Source organism: Ascaphus truei, chromosome 1 (assembly GCF_040206685.1).
Source record: "Ascaphus truei isolate aAscTru1 chromosome 1, aAscTru1.hap1, whole genome shotgun sequence".
In the NCBI taxonomy this organism is placed as follows: Eukaryota; Metazoa; Chordata; class Amphibia; order Anura; family Ascaphidae; genus Ascaphus; species Ascaphus truei.
This window is the reverse complement of record NC_134483.1, coordinates 311253424-311271553: the sequence shown is the minus strand read 5'-3', so window position 1 is coordinate 311271553 and position 18130 is coordinate 311253424. Positions and strand designations below refer to the sequence as shown.

At 43.7% G+C, this 18130-nt stretch overlaps 1 protein-coding gene across 8 annotated transcripts in view; it reads left to right on the top strand.

Moving 5' to 3' along the window:
• Nucleotides 1-18130, top strand: part of PSD3 (pleckstrin and Sec7 domain containing 3) — a 586117-nt gene that overhangs the window by 277230 nt on the left and 290757 nt on the right. For all 8 annotated transcript variants that reach the window (XM_075605135.1, XM_075605145.1, XM_075605197.1 and 5 more), the window contains 2 exons: nucleotides 10246-11305; nucleotides 14653-15045. In XM_075605135.1, coding sequence (XP_075461250.1) covers nucleotides 10246-11305; nucleotides 14653-15045 — 1453 coding nt within the window. The remainder of the gene's footprint in view (nucleotides 1-10245; nucleotides 11306-14652; nucleotides 15046-18130) is intronic.

Genomic DNA, 18130 nt, shown 5'->3' with positions numbered 1-18130 from the left:
GTTAACGTATTTGAAACATATTCTTTATATGTTGCATGATGTCAAATTTGTACTCTAAAGCAGCATGGATTGAGAGTAGAGTCCCACATGAAGTATCACTTTGGCCACAATATCCGTCGTCATTATCTGTATATCTGCTATATTGGCATAGTTAAGGTTTGTCTTGACAGTGACACAACCAATATAAAGAAGCAGTCCAACCTAGGACTGAAGCTAACTAGGGACAGTGGCAAGTTAAATAGGTTAAATATAGCGTACCTCTTCATACAGTATAAGTATTTTCAAATATTTTTTTATGTGTGGGTTTATTTGCATGTCTCAGACAGGTCTGCAAGCCTGTCTCTCCCCATTATCTCTTAGCATACAATGCCTTCACTGCAGCCAGGGATTCTGGGAAATGACATGCAAATCCAATACATTATATAGTCATTACCATTGCTGGTATAATTTATTTATTTTGTTTACAAAGTAATTATGGTGCCATCATTAGTTAAGCATATTGATAGACACGAGTAGCTTGGTTTCAGTGTTCTCTGACATGGTTCATACTGTACTCATTGACATGATTCATATTCATGCTTAACAACATAGAAATATGTAAGACAATTACTTTAGGGGTCATTGTCTCTTTCTAACAAAGCTAATTAGACTGGTAAGTTATACAAACATTGTTTGAGCTGCTAGGTCTAACTGCCCCTTTAAATACAGCACCATCAAACACAGGATAGCAGAGTTGTCACACCCTGAAGAGCTACTGTATACTGTACCTTTCACCAGCACTGTTACTGGATGCTGTTTCTTAGTAATTAGGCTACAGTGTGGTCATGCAAAAGATGCAAGCTACAATAACACGTCCCTGTTCTCCCCTTCTTGTCCCCTTTCTCCCTTGGGGTTGCATTTGTCCCCAACCCTTCTTTGTACTTTGTTTTATTGTTGTTTTCACTGATTTTCTCATCCACCAGTTTTGACTCTGCAGTGCTGCAGGATGGATTTGGAATCATACTTGCTAAGCAGTTCTATTCCACAATATGATGCTGGGTGATGGAGCTCAAATGAGTTGGCATCCCTTGTGACTGAAGGGTTTTTTGAATTTTGCAGTTTGTCTGTCTCTGAGAAATATGGGGAAAAGTAGTGTTGTGGTTAAAACAACACTCCCAACCCATACATTTTGTTATTTATATAACCTGGAGAGATGGTGTCTGGAATCACAGGAAGACCAGTAAAATATACAGATGAGTAAATTGGGGGAGGGGGCTATGGCAAAGAGATCACAAAAAAGTTTGACATGCATCACATTATCCATTTCCTCCTGAAGCGCTGTTGCGAAACGTACGTAGGGGTTGTTGGATGCTTGGCAATAAAATAACGTTTTAATATTTGGATCCCACCAAATGCTTATTCGCTTTCTTGTAATTTACTGTGTTCTCCTGTGTGCAGTCACTCTAAAGAAACGGGCATCTAATAAAACTGCAATTAACAGTCATGAGAGAGAGGAGGATGTCAGCGTTTACTCGCTGTTTCATATGATTCAATATGTCTTTTTCACCACATGAAAGCTTGAGTGTATTGATTGTTACAATGTACTTTGGTGCTTATGATTGCATACAGTGGTGTACAGTATATGATTACTAGCATTGTAGTTCTGATTTTGCTAATTTTGTCTGCCCCCTAGTTCATTACCGTGACCTCATGCACAGTTGTAGGATAGTATTTATAATGCATTCATAGGGGTCAGCACAGTCTTTGTTATGGTCCACAGATGCAGCCCATGCTATTTAGTCAAATCATTTTTCTACACCACCTGCAATCATAATTCCATTCTCTTCTTTTGCTACAGTGATATGACTTGTGATCTCACAATGAGGAGAGTTATGGTACTGAATAACCCATGTGAGTCATTGTACCACGACTGGGGGTTTTCTAGCTTGGTGTTACTTGCTCTTCTTGCAGCCAACAGGTTAACATCCTCCATCTGTGCTCTGAAACAAAACTATTGAGCTATTATTGCATTGTGCAGAGTGCCTGTGCATGTATTATGGCATGATGATGTTGGCTAAAGGAAATTCGATAAAACATCTATTTTCTTCACAATTATTTGTTCCCTTTAGAGATGGGAATTCTGTCATTGTGACTTACCTCGCCCTGCAGGTTTGCAATGATCCTGTAATCATCGTGTATTTGTAGAAGCAGTGGGGTATGGTGACTGACGTATAGGTCCTCTTGACAGTCAAAGAATTAAGGGGGAGATTCACTGGCCTCCGATATGGATTATGTCACCGTAATCCTGCGTTAACTGCCATTCGAATCAATGGAAGTTAGCGCTGCGATAACTCATATTGAAGCTTACTGAGTCCCCTAATGCTCTTTTGAAAGCATTTCTTTATTTGTTTTGCACTTTTTGTGAACTGGTCCTCCCTTTTCGTACTGTAGCCGTTGTAAGGTTTAAAACCGTAATCTGGAACAGAAAAAAGCAAAAAAAAGCGCCCAGAATCTAATTGTCAAAATGCAATCAATTTACTGATGATAGATACAATGAAACAAATAAAAAACATAATAAAACACAAGATAAAAGAACAATACAGAATCTGTTTTAACCATTTAGTTAGCAATAGGTATTGTTTTTTTTTTAAACCGGTGATCTAAATGTTTAGTCTCCTTTAGAACACAGAGGGGGTTTATGTGCTAAGATTATACAGTATTATAGGCTAAAGCAGTAAAATTCCGGGATTACTGAAATTCCTGCTCTCTGATTGGTTAGAATTCCGGGCATTATTCATACGGTAATGGCCGAAATTTTGGCAACTTGTCAATTCACCTTTCAGAGATACAGGGGAGCGCGCTGAGAATTTGAAATAAAAAAAACTGCCAAATATAAAACTGCTAACTATAAATACCTCTACCGGTCCAAGCTCCGGCACCATCTCCGCTCCTCACTCAGCTCGGCAGCATATGCTGTCTCTCCCTCTCTCGGGGCTGCTAGTGCTGTCAGAAGCTGGCGGGTCCCAACTGGTAAAGTTGTTACTTGCAACAAAGTAATATTTCTCACCACTTCTATAGCTTGTCTAAAATAATTTGTATTTGCTTTTTATTTAGTTGTAGTTAATATCACTGTCCCCCCACTTCTCCCCCATCTCCCCCTCCACCCACCTCTTCCCCTCCATTCCCCCCACTCCCCCCCATCCCCCCCACTCCCCCCCATCCCCCCACTTCCCTTACCTCACCTCTCTCCCCCCCTTCATCCCTCACCTCTTCCCCCCTCACTTCTCTCTTCCCCCCTCACCTCTCTCTTTCCCCCCTCACTTCTCTCTTTCCACCCTCACTTCTCTTTCCCCCCTCACCTCTCTTTCCCCCCTCACCTTTCTCTTCCCCCCCTCACCTTTCTCTTCCCCCCCTCACCTTTCTCTTCCCCCCTCACCTCTCTCTTTCCCCTCACTTCTCTCCCCTCACCTCTGTCTACCCCCCTTCACCCCTCACCTCTCTTCCCCCCTCCACTCCTCACCTCTCTTCCCCCTCACCTCTCTTCTCCTCTCACCTCTTCCCCCTCCACTCCTCACCTCTCTTCCCCCTCACCTCTCTTCTCCTCTCACCTCTTCCCCCTTCCACTCCTCACCTCTCTTCCCCCTCACCTCTCTTCTCCTCTCACCTCTCTTTCGCCCTCCACCCCTCACCTCTCTTCTCCCCTCACCTCTCTTCCCACCCTCACCTCTCTTCCCACCCTCACCTCTCTTCCCACCCCTCACCTCTCTTCCCCCCTCACCTCTCTTCCCACCCCACCCCTCTCTTCCCCCTCTCTCTCTCCCCCCGTCTCTCTCCCCCTCTTACCCCCCCCCACTCTCCCCCCCTCACTCCCCCCCCCTCACTCCCCCCCCTCTCCCCCCCCCTCTCTTACCCCCCCCACCCCCTTCACCCCTCACCTCTCTCACCCCCCCTCACCCCTCACCTCTCTCTCCCCCCCCTCACCTCTCTCCCCCCCCCTCACCTCTCCCCCCCCCCTCACCTCTCTCTCCCCCCCCCCCCCCTCACCTCTCTCTCCTCTTGTGTGTGTCTGCAGTGTGTTTTGTGGGTATGGGGGGAGGGGCTGGTGTTTGTGTGTGTGTAGAGGGAGGAGGTGTGTTTTGGTGTGTATCTGCTGTTTTGTGGGTTTACAGGGGGATGCAGTGTGTGTTTGTGGGTTTACAGGGGGACTGCTGTGTCTGTTGTGTGTGTGTTGTGTTTGTAGAGGGTGGAGGAGGGGCTGCAGATTGTGTTTGTGTAAATATAGGGTGGTGTTGCAGAGTATGTGCTGTGTGTATGTACAATTTCCTTTTAATAAACTTGCAGTCAAAACATAAGAATGTAGTCAATCATGCTGATGAAAATCAATATGACTAAAAAAATGTCTACAAAAGTGTCCATCAATTTAATGAAAAATTAAAAATAAAATAAGTCTACATTTAGCTTATAATAGTACTTATAGGCTAAAGCGGTAAAATTCAGGGCATTATTGAAAACCCTGCTCTCTGATTGGTTAAAATTCCGGGCTTTATCCACAGTAATGCCCTGAATTTCAGCAGCTTGCAAAATGCAGTTTTCAATCTGTTTATTTCCAGCCAATCAGCTTTCAGAACAGCTGAGACAGGGCAGGGGATTGGTCAAAAAGTCAGCCACCGTTTGACTCCTCCCCCTCTGACAGTTTCTGAGCTGACAGTTTTTCTGAGCAGATTCAGATGAATGGGGGGGGGGGGGGAGACTGTAAAGAAGTAAGTGTTTTGTGTATAGAGGTGCAGTGTTGTGTGTGTGTATATGTATGTGGGGGAGGGGGGTGTAGAGGTGCTGTGTTGTGCTTTGTTGTGTGTAGAGCTGGGGGGAGAGTGCAAAGTTTAGTAAGTGGCTGCATTTTTGATTGTGGCTGCAGTGTGTGTGTGTGTGTGTGTGTGTGTGTCTGTGTTGTGCTGTTGTATGTGTAGCAGCAGTTTGTGTGAGTGTAGAGCTGATGGGTGTGTGTATAGAGCTCGTGTGTGTGTGTGTCAGTAGCAGTGTTTATGGGTGTAGCATGTGTGTGTAGCAGCAGAGTTTGTGTGTGTGTAGAGCTGCTCTGTGTGTAGAGGTGCTGTTTAGTGAGTGTAGAGGAGGTACTGTGTTGTGTGTCTAGAGCTCCAGTGTGTGTGTGTGTGTGTGTGTGTGTGTGGAGGCACTGTGTTTTAGAACAGGTCATTATTGGCCAGTAATGACCTGTTCTTCTGGGATTATTACTTAAATACGGTATAAATCTGAATGTGTGTGTGTGTACATCTGAATCCTGTCTCCTTCAACCCTTAATTGAATGAAGCTTTCACACCTAGACAGGGAACACCCTGGGTAGGAAACTGTTTTAATTTGCCTCAGTTGTGCTAATTAAGCAGACAGAACCAAACTGTCAGGTGAAATTTTAGGCCAATATAAACCCAGTCAGAACAGCTTAGACTTCCTGCAGCCCATTATAAGTGGCAGGACTGGACAACAAGTTTAAAAGGAAATTCAAAAGAAGTGAGTACAAAGTGGACAACACCTATTTGCCCTGATTCCTGTATTTGACCATCGCTGGAAAGGAGGATATTATCGATCCCAAACTGCACTTCCAAGAACTTAACTATTGCTGTGATGCTGCCTTTACCATTTATTTTTGCTGTGGCCTCACTTCTTCTCAAATTATACACTTCCTTCTACCAGGCTCAGTATGTTTCTAACTCTATTCATATATCTCCATCTCTCCTTTCTTCACCACTTCTGAGTTCACATGAACTCCTTTCTTACCTGCGCCCTCTGACACTGCATAGCTATACACCCTGCACTAAAACACACCCCTACAAATTCTCCTCACACATCCTCTTTCTATCCATGCTTCTCCTCCTTGCTTCTGGTGATATCTCTCCCAATCCTGGTCCCTGCCTTATTCCTACATGCTCTCGTCCTCCCCTGCCAAATGCAACCTCTACTCCTGGTGTCAACCCCTCTAACCTCATACCCATCCCCTGCCACCCTCCCTCTTCTCTCCCTTTCTCCTGTGCTCTTTGGAATGCTCGCTCCCTTTCTAACAAGTTCCTCTCTGTGCATGATTTCTTTCTCTCTCACTCTCTGCTCCTATTTGCTATAACTGAGACCTGGCTCAATCAGTCTGACTCTGCTCTGGAAGCTGCCCTCTCTTATGGTGGCCTTTCTTTCTCCCACACTCTGCGCCCTGATGTCAGGGGTGTAGGCGTTGGGCTCCTGATCTCCTCTCTCTACCGTTACCGAACCCTTCCTATTCCTCTCTCTCTTGCTTTTCCCTCCTTTTTTAGGCTCACACTGTCCAGATCTTCTCTCCTCTCCCTGTCCATGTGGCAGTCATCTATCGCCCACCTACCTCTACTCACCCCCTTCTGCTTTTCTCTCTCACTTTGAATCCTGGCTCTCTTTCTTTCTCTCCTCAGACTCCCCTGTTCTTCTCCTTGGGGACTTCAGTTGCCACATTGATGACCCCTCTCTCCCTTGGGCTTCCCGCTTTCTCTGTCTAACCTCTTCTTTTGGCCTTCAACAGTGGACTGCAGCCAGCACCCTCAAGGACGGCCACTACCTCGACCTGGTTTTCACTAAAAACTTCTCTCTCTCTGATTTCTCCATTTCCCCCTTTCCTCTCTCTGACCATCACCTCATCTCATTCTCTCTATCTCGCTTATCCCCTTCTCCAACTCCATCTACCCCCCGGTTCTGCAGAAACCTGCACTCTATTCACCTACCTGACTTTGAGTCCACTTTACGCTCCTCCCTCTCCTCTCTCAGCTCTTCTACAGACCCTGACAACCTGGTCAGGAACTACAACTCTGCCTTATCTTCCTCTCTTGATCTACATGCCCCGCTTTCTCTCTGCCGTCCACGCCCTTCTCCCCAGACCCTGGCTAAATTCCCACACGCGCATGCTACGTTCCTCTACTCCTCCACTCATACTCTCGCAGACTTCCTTCACTACAAATGTATGCTATTCTGTCTCAACTGTGCCCTCTCGCAAGCTAAACCAGCCTACTTTTCTTCACTAATCAACACGCACAAGTCTAACCCAAGCCGACTCTTATCTGTCTTTGACGCTCTACTCAAACCACCCTCAGCTGCCTCTCCTTCCTCCATCTCCGCTCAGGACTTTGCTGACTATTTTAAGGAAAAGGTGGATTCCATACGTCAGAACATCCCGTCTGTTTCTTCCTCCCATCCTACACCTCTTCCTAACTCACCTCCTGCCTTCCTTGACTCTTTTTCCACGGTCTCAGAGGAGGATGTATCACTGTTGATCTCCTCTTCTTCCTCTACCACTTGCCCTCTTGACCCCATTCCCTCCCATCTCCTAAAACCTCTTGGTCCCACTATAATCCCTACGCTCACACACATTTTTAACTCCTCCCTCTACTCTGGTACTTTTCCCTCCTCCTTCAAACATGCAACAGTTATACCATTACTCAAAAACAGCAAACTTGACCCTACCTGTCCGTCTAACTATCGACCTGTCTCCCTCCTGCCTTTTGCCTCTAAACTCCTTGAACGTCTTGTATTCTCTCAATTGCCTCTACAATCTGGCTTCCGCACTGCTCACTCCACGGAAACAGCCCTCAATAAAATAACTGATGACTCTGCTCATATTGCTCGACCTCTCTGCAGCATTTGACACCGTGGACCACCCTCTTCTCCTTCACATTCTCCATACTCTTGATATTTGGAACAAAGCTCTATCCTGCATCTCATCCTACCTCTCCCATCGTACTTTCAGTGTCTCTTCTGCTAACACCACCTCCTCCTCTATTGATCTCTCTGTGGGGGTACCCCAGGGCTCTGTCCTTGGACCTCTTCTCTTTTCTCTGTACACACTCTCTAGGTGACCTAATAACATCTCTTGGGTTTAAATATCACCTCTACGCTGATGACACTCAAATTTACTTTTCAACACCTGACCTTACACATGCTGTACAAACCAAAGTTTCTGAATGTCTCTCTGCTATATCATCCTGAATGGCCCTACGCCGCCTTAAACTCAACATGGCAAAAACAGAACTCCTCATTCTTCCTCCCAAATCTGGCCCTACTACCTCCTTCCACATTACTGTTGGAAGTATGATCATTCACCCAGTAGCCCAAGCACGTTGCTTAGGGGTCACACTGGACTCCTCTCACATTCTCCTCTCACATTCAAAACGTTTCTAAAACCTGTCGCTTTTTCCTCCGCAATATCACAAAGATACTCCCGTTCCTCTGTTGCTCGACTGCTAAAACTCTGACTCGGGCCCTCATCGTCTCCCATCTTGATTGCTGTAACCTCCTGCTGTCCGGCCTTCCTGCCTCTCACCTGTCTCCCCTACAATCTATTTTAAACGCTGCTGCCAGAATCGCTCTGCTCTTTCCTAAATCTGTCTCTGCGTCTCACCTCCTGAAATCCCTCTCCTGGCTTCCGATCAAATCCCGTATCTCGCACTCGATTCTCCTCCTCACTTTTAAAGCTTTACACTCTTCTGCCCCGCCTTTCATCTCAGCCCTAATTTCTCGTTATGCACCATCCCAACTCTTGCGTTCTTCTCAAGGATGTCTTCTTTCTACCCCCTTTGTATCTAAAGCCCTCTCCCGCCTTAAACCTTTTTCACTGACTGCCCCGCACCTCTGGAATGCCCTTCCCCTCAATACCCGACTAGCACCCACTCTATCCACCTTTAAGACCCACCTTAAGACACACTTGCTTAAACAAGCATATGAATAGCACTGTGGATAATACTGGGCACATGATATAAAATACTGGGCACATGATATATAAAATATATTGACCTTTTTTAAATACCTAGTATTACCATCTGAACACCTAACCCAGTCCATTTCTGCGCCAAAGAAGAAATATCAGGTGCACACTATCATTGCGCACAATTTCAATTTATATTTCAGTGCGCCGATTTTGAGCTATAAAAGCAGTTTGTGGCGCTTCGTACATATGCCCCAGAGTGTTTTGTTGTTTGTAGCAGAAGGTATAAATGTGACAGTGTCAGCACTGGAGGGAAACTCACGTGCTTTATCAGCTTACAATAAACTCTTGGTGCATGCTTGTCCTACTGTGTATTCCATGTGCAAAGCCGGAGCACAAAAATGACCACAGCTTTATCAAAGAAATAATGTCAATTTTTTTCAGTGGGATTCCTTTTAGTTTGATGAATGTCATGCTGTTCTTTGTACCAGTTGTATCCCAGTTTTCTATCCTGTCTTTGTCTTCCCGCTCATGCTTACATACTACATAAGTAGAAAAGTATTGTGGAAAAAAACCTTTACTTGGGCTAAAAACAATACATACAGTAACACAAAATACTTGCAATAAAGAGGTGTTTCCTCTATTTTAGCATATGAAAATGTCTTTATCCTATCTATACACTAAAATTAATGAAATGCATCACTTTTGTGCACAATCAAGAATATATAGTGTATGGATGCCTAATTGTATTTATATAGCGCAAACAATGGTCATATTACTTTACAAAATGACAATACAAAGTAATATAACTTACAAACAATGCGCAACAGTAAATGATGGCATATAAGGCAAACGGAGACCCTATCCCAAAGAGCTTACAATCTAAATTAGGGGTGGGCAACTCCTGTCCTCAAGGGCCACCAACAGGTCAAGTTTTAAGGATATCCCTGCTTCAGCACAGGTGGCTCTGTTATTGACTGGACCACTGTTTGAGCCACCTGTGCTTGAGCAGGGTTATCCTGAAAACCTGACCAGTTGTTGACCCTTGAGGACTGGCGTTGCCCACCCCTGATCTGAGCGGTATGTTGGGAGGCTTACAAACACGGCAGGAGTAAAAGTGCGTTCAGTAAGGTGAAGGTCAGCTGGCATTAAGGTGAAGGTCAGTGGGCGCATGTAGCAGAGGTGTAATGAGGAGCTTATGTTAACATTGCACAGGAGCTCCCTCTTGTGGCTGAGAATACCAAACATGTATTTGTCTTGCATATGTACAGCTTGTTTTTTTGCCTTTCAAACTTTTCAACAATATATATTTGTTAATGTTTTCTTTGAAACGACGCAAAAATATTAGCACTGCAAAGAACTGTGGTCAAGTGGTTAGTATTTATTCATCCAACACAGCAGACCTTTCTCATGGTTGTGCTACTCTTTTTGCTTAATTTCTATGGGATTTCACCATTCAATTTGAACACCTGCAATTATTGGGTGTGCACGGATACCTTTTATATATCGCCTTTTTTTTTGTTTGTTTTCTTGTACAGATGACCCTGGAAACAGCAGATTACTTCCACAGGCAGCTAGCATCACCAACGAGTTCCCAGAGTACGGGACAACAGAGCACAGAGAAAATGACACTCTCAGGACTGCCTATGGATATTTAGGTGAACTAACAAAATGTTTAGGAGAAATAAAAGAACTTGAGCAGCTGCACATACATGACCCAATTGGACAGAACGAGAGTTTAGCAGATGAGTCTAAACCATGCCCACAAGAAAAACTGAAGAGCAGTACACAATGTTTACAAACCCAAGGTACAGACACTAAAAGTTCTCCAGAACTCATTATAAGATCTGGAGAGATCAATTCAAAGACTCTACAAGACGGTTATACCATTTCTGCCTGTCCTTTAATGGATGTGGAAAATAAATTGGATAATTCCAATGTCAGTTCAAAACAAGTTGGAGAACCGGTGGTTCCAAGTCGAGAGAAAACATCAGAAGCTCCTTTAATACCTGTTGTCCCCACAGTAAGGAGTTCCTATTTATATGTAGAAAGAGACTTGGCTGCAATCTCAGAAGAAGAAACTCTATCCGAGTCATCATTGTCACAGATTACAGAGATAGCAGACTTTCCTAAATCACAACATAATATTTGTCAAGTTCCATCTGCGGCTGTTTTGGACCAGAACAACCAAATGGAGGATGGTACAAATGAAGGTCCTATTCGGAGCAAGGCAGGTCTTGAAGGGGATTTTCAGGCAGAACCTCCAGGGAATCCTGTGCCCACAGAAAATGGAGCTATCCATAATGTAAGATTTCCAAAGGAACAGAAAGAAAATGTAGAGTCCTGGGGGGCCACATTTGCTTTCAGCATGGACGAGGGGCAAAAGGAAACATCTCTGGTACCCACAGGAACAAGCAATCACATTCCAACCTCACAGAGGACTATGGGAGTATGGGAAGCAACTTCGGCCTCTGTTACCCAAAGGCTTAAGAGTGGTTCTGAGACATGTTTGCACCATGGGGGAGTGGACAATGAAGTCTTCGTGACGGAAACAGACCCACATGATGAGGTGGCGATGCCTGTGAAGCTTTTGCAAAGGTATTGTGGCATGTATTTGTTGGTAGTAGTTTATATGCAGTGACCTAATTTTTAAGAAAGTTTTGCTAACAGAACTTTAAACAAATTCAGGTGGAATTCAAGCTTATCAGCTTGCTTGTGTTTTGTTTTACTTCTTTGTGTAAACGGGAGCAGTCCCGTGGAGTGACCGTTTATGAGAAACAAGCTTGTTTATGGTGGAGCTGATTTTCTCCATTTGAGTAAAAGTAAGAAAAAAGCAGCGCCACTCTGGGCGGTCTCACTTTTATCTTAGATATATTGCAAAAAAGAATCAATTAAAAAAGGCCACATTGTGTTTGAGTAATTTTAGCCTGCATATGAAACTAATGTCATGTATATTCGTCACTGTGTATACTATACTGCTGTTAAAAAAAATTAAGTGTACCCCAAACTAACATGCACCCATTTATTCCTAGCTGGGCACGCAGCATGGTACAGAAGTTTAGTGAGTGTTTTCAACATACTGCAATGCCAGTATATCTTAGGCTGCAGCCAGGGCGATGCCGAGTGGGCGCTTGCGCTGGGCGCGATGAAGCACGTGGCTGCAATGTGTGTGGCCAGTGTGAGCGAGCGCCTGCACATGCTCGGCGCTTACCTGCTTGGCGAGACAACCAAATTGGATTTGGCTGCTTGCTGATGCGTCACGTGTGTGGTTCGCCCAATGAGGCGAACCAGCTCTGTGATGTCATTGCCACGCCCCCTCGAGTGCGCAACTGGCTGGCCAGGAAACGCCCAGCGCCTGACGTCGCGGCAGCAAGCGCTCTCCCACCCTGGCCGCAACCTTACACGACAGCAAATGAGCACATACACATGAGTGATAAAGAAAGTGTCCGCCAAGCAGCATGGTAAAGAGTGCTAGCAGTTCTTCACGCGTGCATTTTGATGGTAGAGTGTGCTAATCATATACTGCAGGAGTCCCTGTAAAATGTCAGTCTTAATGGCGAGAACATCTACTCTAGAAGTGGCCAACTTCAGTCCGCCAGGGCCACCAACAGGTCAGGTTTTCAGGATATCCCTGCTTCAGCACAGGTGGCTCAATCAGTTACTCTGTCAATGACTGAGCCACAGATATAACCACTTGTGTTGAAGCAGGGGATATCCTTAAAACCTGACCTGTTTGTGGCTGTTGAGGACTGGAGTTGGCCACCCCTGATTTACTGTAATATGGGCAGTGTAACAAGTGTCAAAAGTAGTGACGTTGTACTTAAATGCAGGAAGGCACAGCCCTTATCGGGCAAGCCTGTTTAAACATAGTGTACGGTAACTTGTAAACATAATATTTGCAGTCTAAAAGCAGGCAGGTAGAGACACTTTTCTTCTTTAGCTAATAAATGTAAATTGTGGTAATCCATGCTTTTGTACCTTTTTCATAAAACTAGGAAAGCATGAAGCATTTCTGGCTAGCAGTATACAGTGGTGGCCCTACCTATCAGCAAGGAAAGAATGAAATAATAAGCAAACCAGGGAGCAAACTGTTGGACCGAGGCTACAGCTAGAGAGATTGGGTGATGCACAAAGATAGTTTGCCCAGACTTACTGATGGAGCCACACAAATGTATTTTTGGAGCGTTCACTATATAAGAGTAGGGCTTTTATTTGCACCCATTCAGAACGGAACAAGCATCAAATACTTCAGCACATAAGTGGTTAAAACAGATTCTCCCAGTTTAGGAATCTCAAAAACCAGGTCAGGTCTCCGGTGGAATAAATCTCCTTGGCTTACAAAGGGTTTACAAAATGTGGACTGTCGATTTACAAACCTCTCTCAATTGATGTAGACGGAGGCAAAACATGAAACTGTCTGCAAATACGCTACATTCAAGATCCTTATATAATCATTTTAAGCTGTCACAAGGTTGACCCCACAGAGTTCCCCACTGGCTGTAGAGCACCAATGGCCAACTCCAGTCCTCAAGGGCCACCAACTAGGTCAGCTTTTATGGATATCCCTGCTTCAGCATAGGTGGTTCAGTAGTTGATTGAGTTACTGATTTAGCCACCTGTGCTGAAACAGGGATATCCTGAAAACCTGACCTGTTGGTGGCCCTGGAGGACTGGAGTTGGCCACACCTGCTGTAGAGATGATGAGGATGATGATGATGTTGGATATGTTTCTGGTTGACATTTTACTACATGTAACAGGGGGCGTGGGGGGGTTGAGCAGAATCTCTTTCTTTTCAGCTTCAGGGACCCCGTGGTTCCCGAGATGCTTACTGGTTTTTTTTGGTGCTGGTGTTTCCTCTCCCTTCTGGGTGATTCAAATGGCTGCCAAGCCACGGGCCAACAGGTGACATTGCAGCTTGAATCTCGTGATCCAGGGGGTCCCCAGAATTGAAAATAATGGGGTTCAGCTCCAGGGGACTTGACTCACTTTTTAAATTTCTCCTGTTTTGTACACACATCTATCCCCGTAATAATTCTAGTTTACCATACAGCCACTGTGTTCTTCCTATAATTGATCTTATTTATACTGGTTTTCTTCCATATTTCCCTCGTGTCTCCTTTTCTAACCACTGGAAACAACTATAAATTAACCCTTTAGTTGGAGTTATAACACGTGCGTGGCATTTATTTCTAAAGAGTGTATACTATGAATATCTACATCAAAATGAATGGTGATGGTTTACATATAGATGTCTTTGTCTTTATAGCAGCACTCTTGCCCACTTAGGCTAACCATTTAAATATTCTACTAGATTATATAATAGAAAATTGACAAACATTAAGAAAATAGTATTTTCATTACACATGCTAACAACATTATACATGCAGATGATCGCTGTAATGGAAAGAGCTGCATTGTTAGTTATTATTGTGTGTTAGAGGGCAGCTGAATTAAGTATCGCAGAATTAACATGCCTGGGAAGTATCTTTGATTTGGGGCTACTGTAAATTAGGAAGTTTGGGGAAAGGTGTGCTGGCTGGAGGGACATTAATACTTGGGATCATTATACATTACTGCATTCGTAGGCAATCGGGTTACGGTGGGTTATAAAGTGATATAACTTACCGTAAAGACATAAAACACTAGAGTACTGAGTACAACTGTTTATGAGATATGAGAATGTACAGTTGCTTTCTCTCATTAATTGTATAGTAAGTTTATTGTACAATTAAATTAGCCAATATCATATCTTTTTATAGATCTAGTTGCACACAAATGTGCCTGACCACACAAGTCAGTGTTTGATAGTCCACATAAACATGCACAACTGTATCTATGAAGAACGCCCATGTTGGTCCATTCAATTGTTTTACAACCTGAAATTAACTTGAAGCTTTTGGTACGGAAAGATTTGCATCAAACTAATGAGTTGTCCTTGTTCAAGTCCTAGGACCATGGCTGAAGATCTGCATGAAGATGTGCTTAGATCAAAGAGATGTTCGGAGGACTCCACTGACCTTTACAGCTCCCAGTTTGAGAACATACTGGACAATACTTCCTTATACTACAGTGTGGAGTCACTTGACACATTGTACTATGAACCAGATAGCTTCTTCAGTTTTGAGATGCCACTCACTCCAATGATTCAACAGCGGATCAAAGAAAGCAGTCATTTCTTGGAGAGGAACAGTCCAGCTGCTGGCCAACAGGAGTTCCTAAAGATTGATCCTGGCTGTGGGATAACAATGGGTTACTGCAATGAGGCTATTAATGGGTTGGATGAGGTCACAGGAATAGCATTCAGCAAAACCACAGAGGAGATGGCATTCTCAGAAAGGTAAGATGACACTTTTGCTGTTCTGCGTCCTCACTGCTCACTCAGTAATCAACATACAGCACTAGCAGCTTTCACTTACATAGAGGCCTGCAACACTTTGATCTGCAGGGCATTGCAGCCATTGGTTGCATCCTTATGGAGAATTGATTACACTTAAAGTGCAAATGTTACTTGCTTGTGTGCTGTAAAAAGGTGAATAACTTTTTTTCCCCACTGGGTGCTATAAAAATGTGTTGTCAACAGATACTTATTGTCCTCTGTTTAGCTTTTGGCCTTTTATGACACATTGGCCATATGTACTAAGCAGTCTTCTGCAATAAAACAGAAGCAAGCCTTATTTCACTTGAATGTGCTCTCAGGGTTTCTTCGAGTGCCAGAAGGATCCTTATGGCGGGCAGATGTCTGCTTAGTCAAGATAAGGCCCATAATCCCTTTCACAAGAACAGCATGCACATACAAAGCTGCACAGACAGCTGACAGCTGTATCACAAAGAGATTAGATACAGGTTGTAAAAACATTTAAAGCATTTTGATACCTTGAAATAACAATACTTCTATCTGTCTATAATTTTTAAGGACAATCACATACATTGATTTCATGATATATATCCTACTACCATCATGTTATTATGTTGATGTTGCAAGCGGGCATATTCCGCTTCAGCAATAGGAGAACATGAAAAGCAATTTTTTGCGAAACTATTTTTACGTCAGATTTGTATAGATTTAAAGCTGCAGTTCAAGCAATATACTAAATGCGTGTTTTTTTTTTAAATCAGTTCTGTACTATGAGAAAATACTTATAGCATTTTTTTCTTCTAAACAATGCTGAATTACATTTTTAATGTGTTATAATTTAACAAGCATTTTTTGTTTTTATAGCAACCATTTACAAAGTCACATCCCCTTCCTCTTCTGAAACAGGCTCTGGCACACCCTTTTTGAGACCTGCACTCTCTCTAGCAGTGCACCAATTGTATCTAGTGACTGCCTGGTCACATGATCCTCCCCACTGAACTTTGCATCTTTGGTCTCTTCTGCTGCACTGACATCCATTTAGCGAACCCCGAGCCGAATCTTCGCCGATCGATCACAGGAGAACGGATCGGTCAGCAGCTTAGTAATTAATTATCAATGTGTGGCTTATATTGAGGTACATATTAAAGAAAAAAATAAAATGTTTTAAAAAAAGTGCAGCTTGGACTGTCATGCAGTGTCCTTTCATGCAGAACACAAAAACTTTCATGAATCGAGACCACACAACAACATACAAAATAAATGAGTTTATTAACTGTCAGACATCCGGAGTGGTATATCTGATGACATGTGCATGTGGTTTGAGGTACGTGGGGAAAACCCACAGACCCTTTAAAACACGCGTATTGGAACATCTGGGCAACGTTAGAAACTTAGTGGATACGCCACTAGCGAGACACATCACAGAATGCCACAAGGGCAACCAACATGTAATGAACTTTACAGCCATCGAATATGTACCCCCTAGTCCCAGAGGGGGCGACTGGGACAAAATCTTACTCCAACGGGAATGTCGTTGGATATATCTTCTTCAGACCCAGTCACCCTTAGGACTAAATGAGGGTTTCATGTATTCCTCCTTTCTGCAGTAGTCAGCAGATGTACCTCATACACCATATTTACTCTGCCAGCTTATCTAATACTAGCTCTGAAAGTCTTCACAGTGTACTCGTATTTTATTCGTTAGTGAGCCTCCACGGTTTAGTGAACAATTATCATGATTTGGGTTATTGGTATACAGTGTTAAAAATGTATCTAGGTCCGTATTGACCTTAGGGGCGGATCGTTCTAAGTGGGCTATACACTCCTACATACATCACACACACTCTATAAGCTGATCTTTAGCTAGTTCTGAATATTCACTAGTGAACTCCCATCCTAACTTTGCAGCAAGCTTCTATGGCTAAGTTATTAATTAGAGTGTCATAAACACACATGGATTCGTATTGACCTTAGGGGCGGATCGTTTCAAGTGGGTCATACATTCCTACATATACTAGTACAAACCACACGTCAATGCACTCGATCCAGCAGACAGTTATCATATATGTGCACCATCTAGGGAGCCTACTATCATATCCCCAATATTCTTTAAATAGAATAGGTCCTAACTAATCAGTTAATAAACTGTAACCCAATTTCACAGGGTTTACACCGTGATTTTTAGCAATAGCAGGCGTATCACAGGCACCTACTGACCAATAGGGATTCACATCTCCCTATATATACCAGGTACTGAGTCGTAAGGGTAGACTACTCCCCCTGAAGAAGCGCGTCACACGCGCGAAACACGTGTCGGATGTTGATGACGTCACGAAAGTGACCGCATCGGAGTAGCAACTGCGTGGAGACACTGGAAGCCATTACGGGTCGTATGCCTCTAACTTTACACAAGGGCTCTCCGTAGCCCGCTCCTTCCACTTCCCTTCCCTCCCTCCCCCTTCCTATCCCTCCCGCCCCACTGCTGTGGCGGTACGATATCCCGCTGACGGGGAGATTTTCTTGCTGCACTGCTGACCCAGTAGCGTGCAGCAAGCACTATTTGCTTTGAAAGTTGGTATCTGAATATGCTGGTATTATACAGGCACCTATGATTACCAGTCTGACACACTGTTTACTGTCAGTGTATCCAACACTATGCGAGGGAAGGGATTCTATTTGTCTTTTCTAACAGAGGAATATTGTTAGAGGTATTGATCCAACTACACCATATGTATGCTAATTAATACAGCATTTACCACACCCAATTTGTAGGTGGTGAATTAGAGTTTATGCTGTCACTGGTCCATTGCCTTTTTAAGGCCACTGAAAGTACATATGTGATGTGTGTTCTCTATTTATGGGCATCTCGTGTTCCTACTACACGCAGGAACAGATGGGGTTAACCTCAAGTGATATATGAGATTTTCTACCCATATTTATCCCCATTTGTTCGCTATATTGCTCCACCTAGGGGTTCAGCATTTACCCATATTTTTAACCATTTGAGTGTTATTCAACCATTGATGTATTAAAACTTTTTTTTGTTTTGCGCCATTTTAGTTTCTGG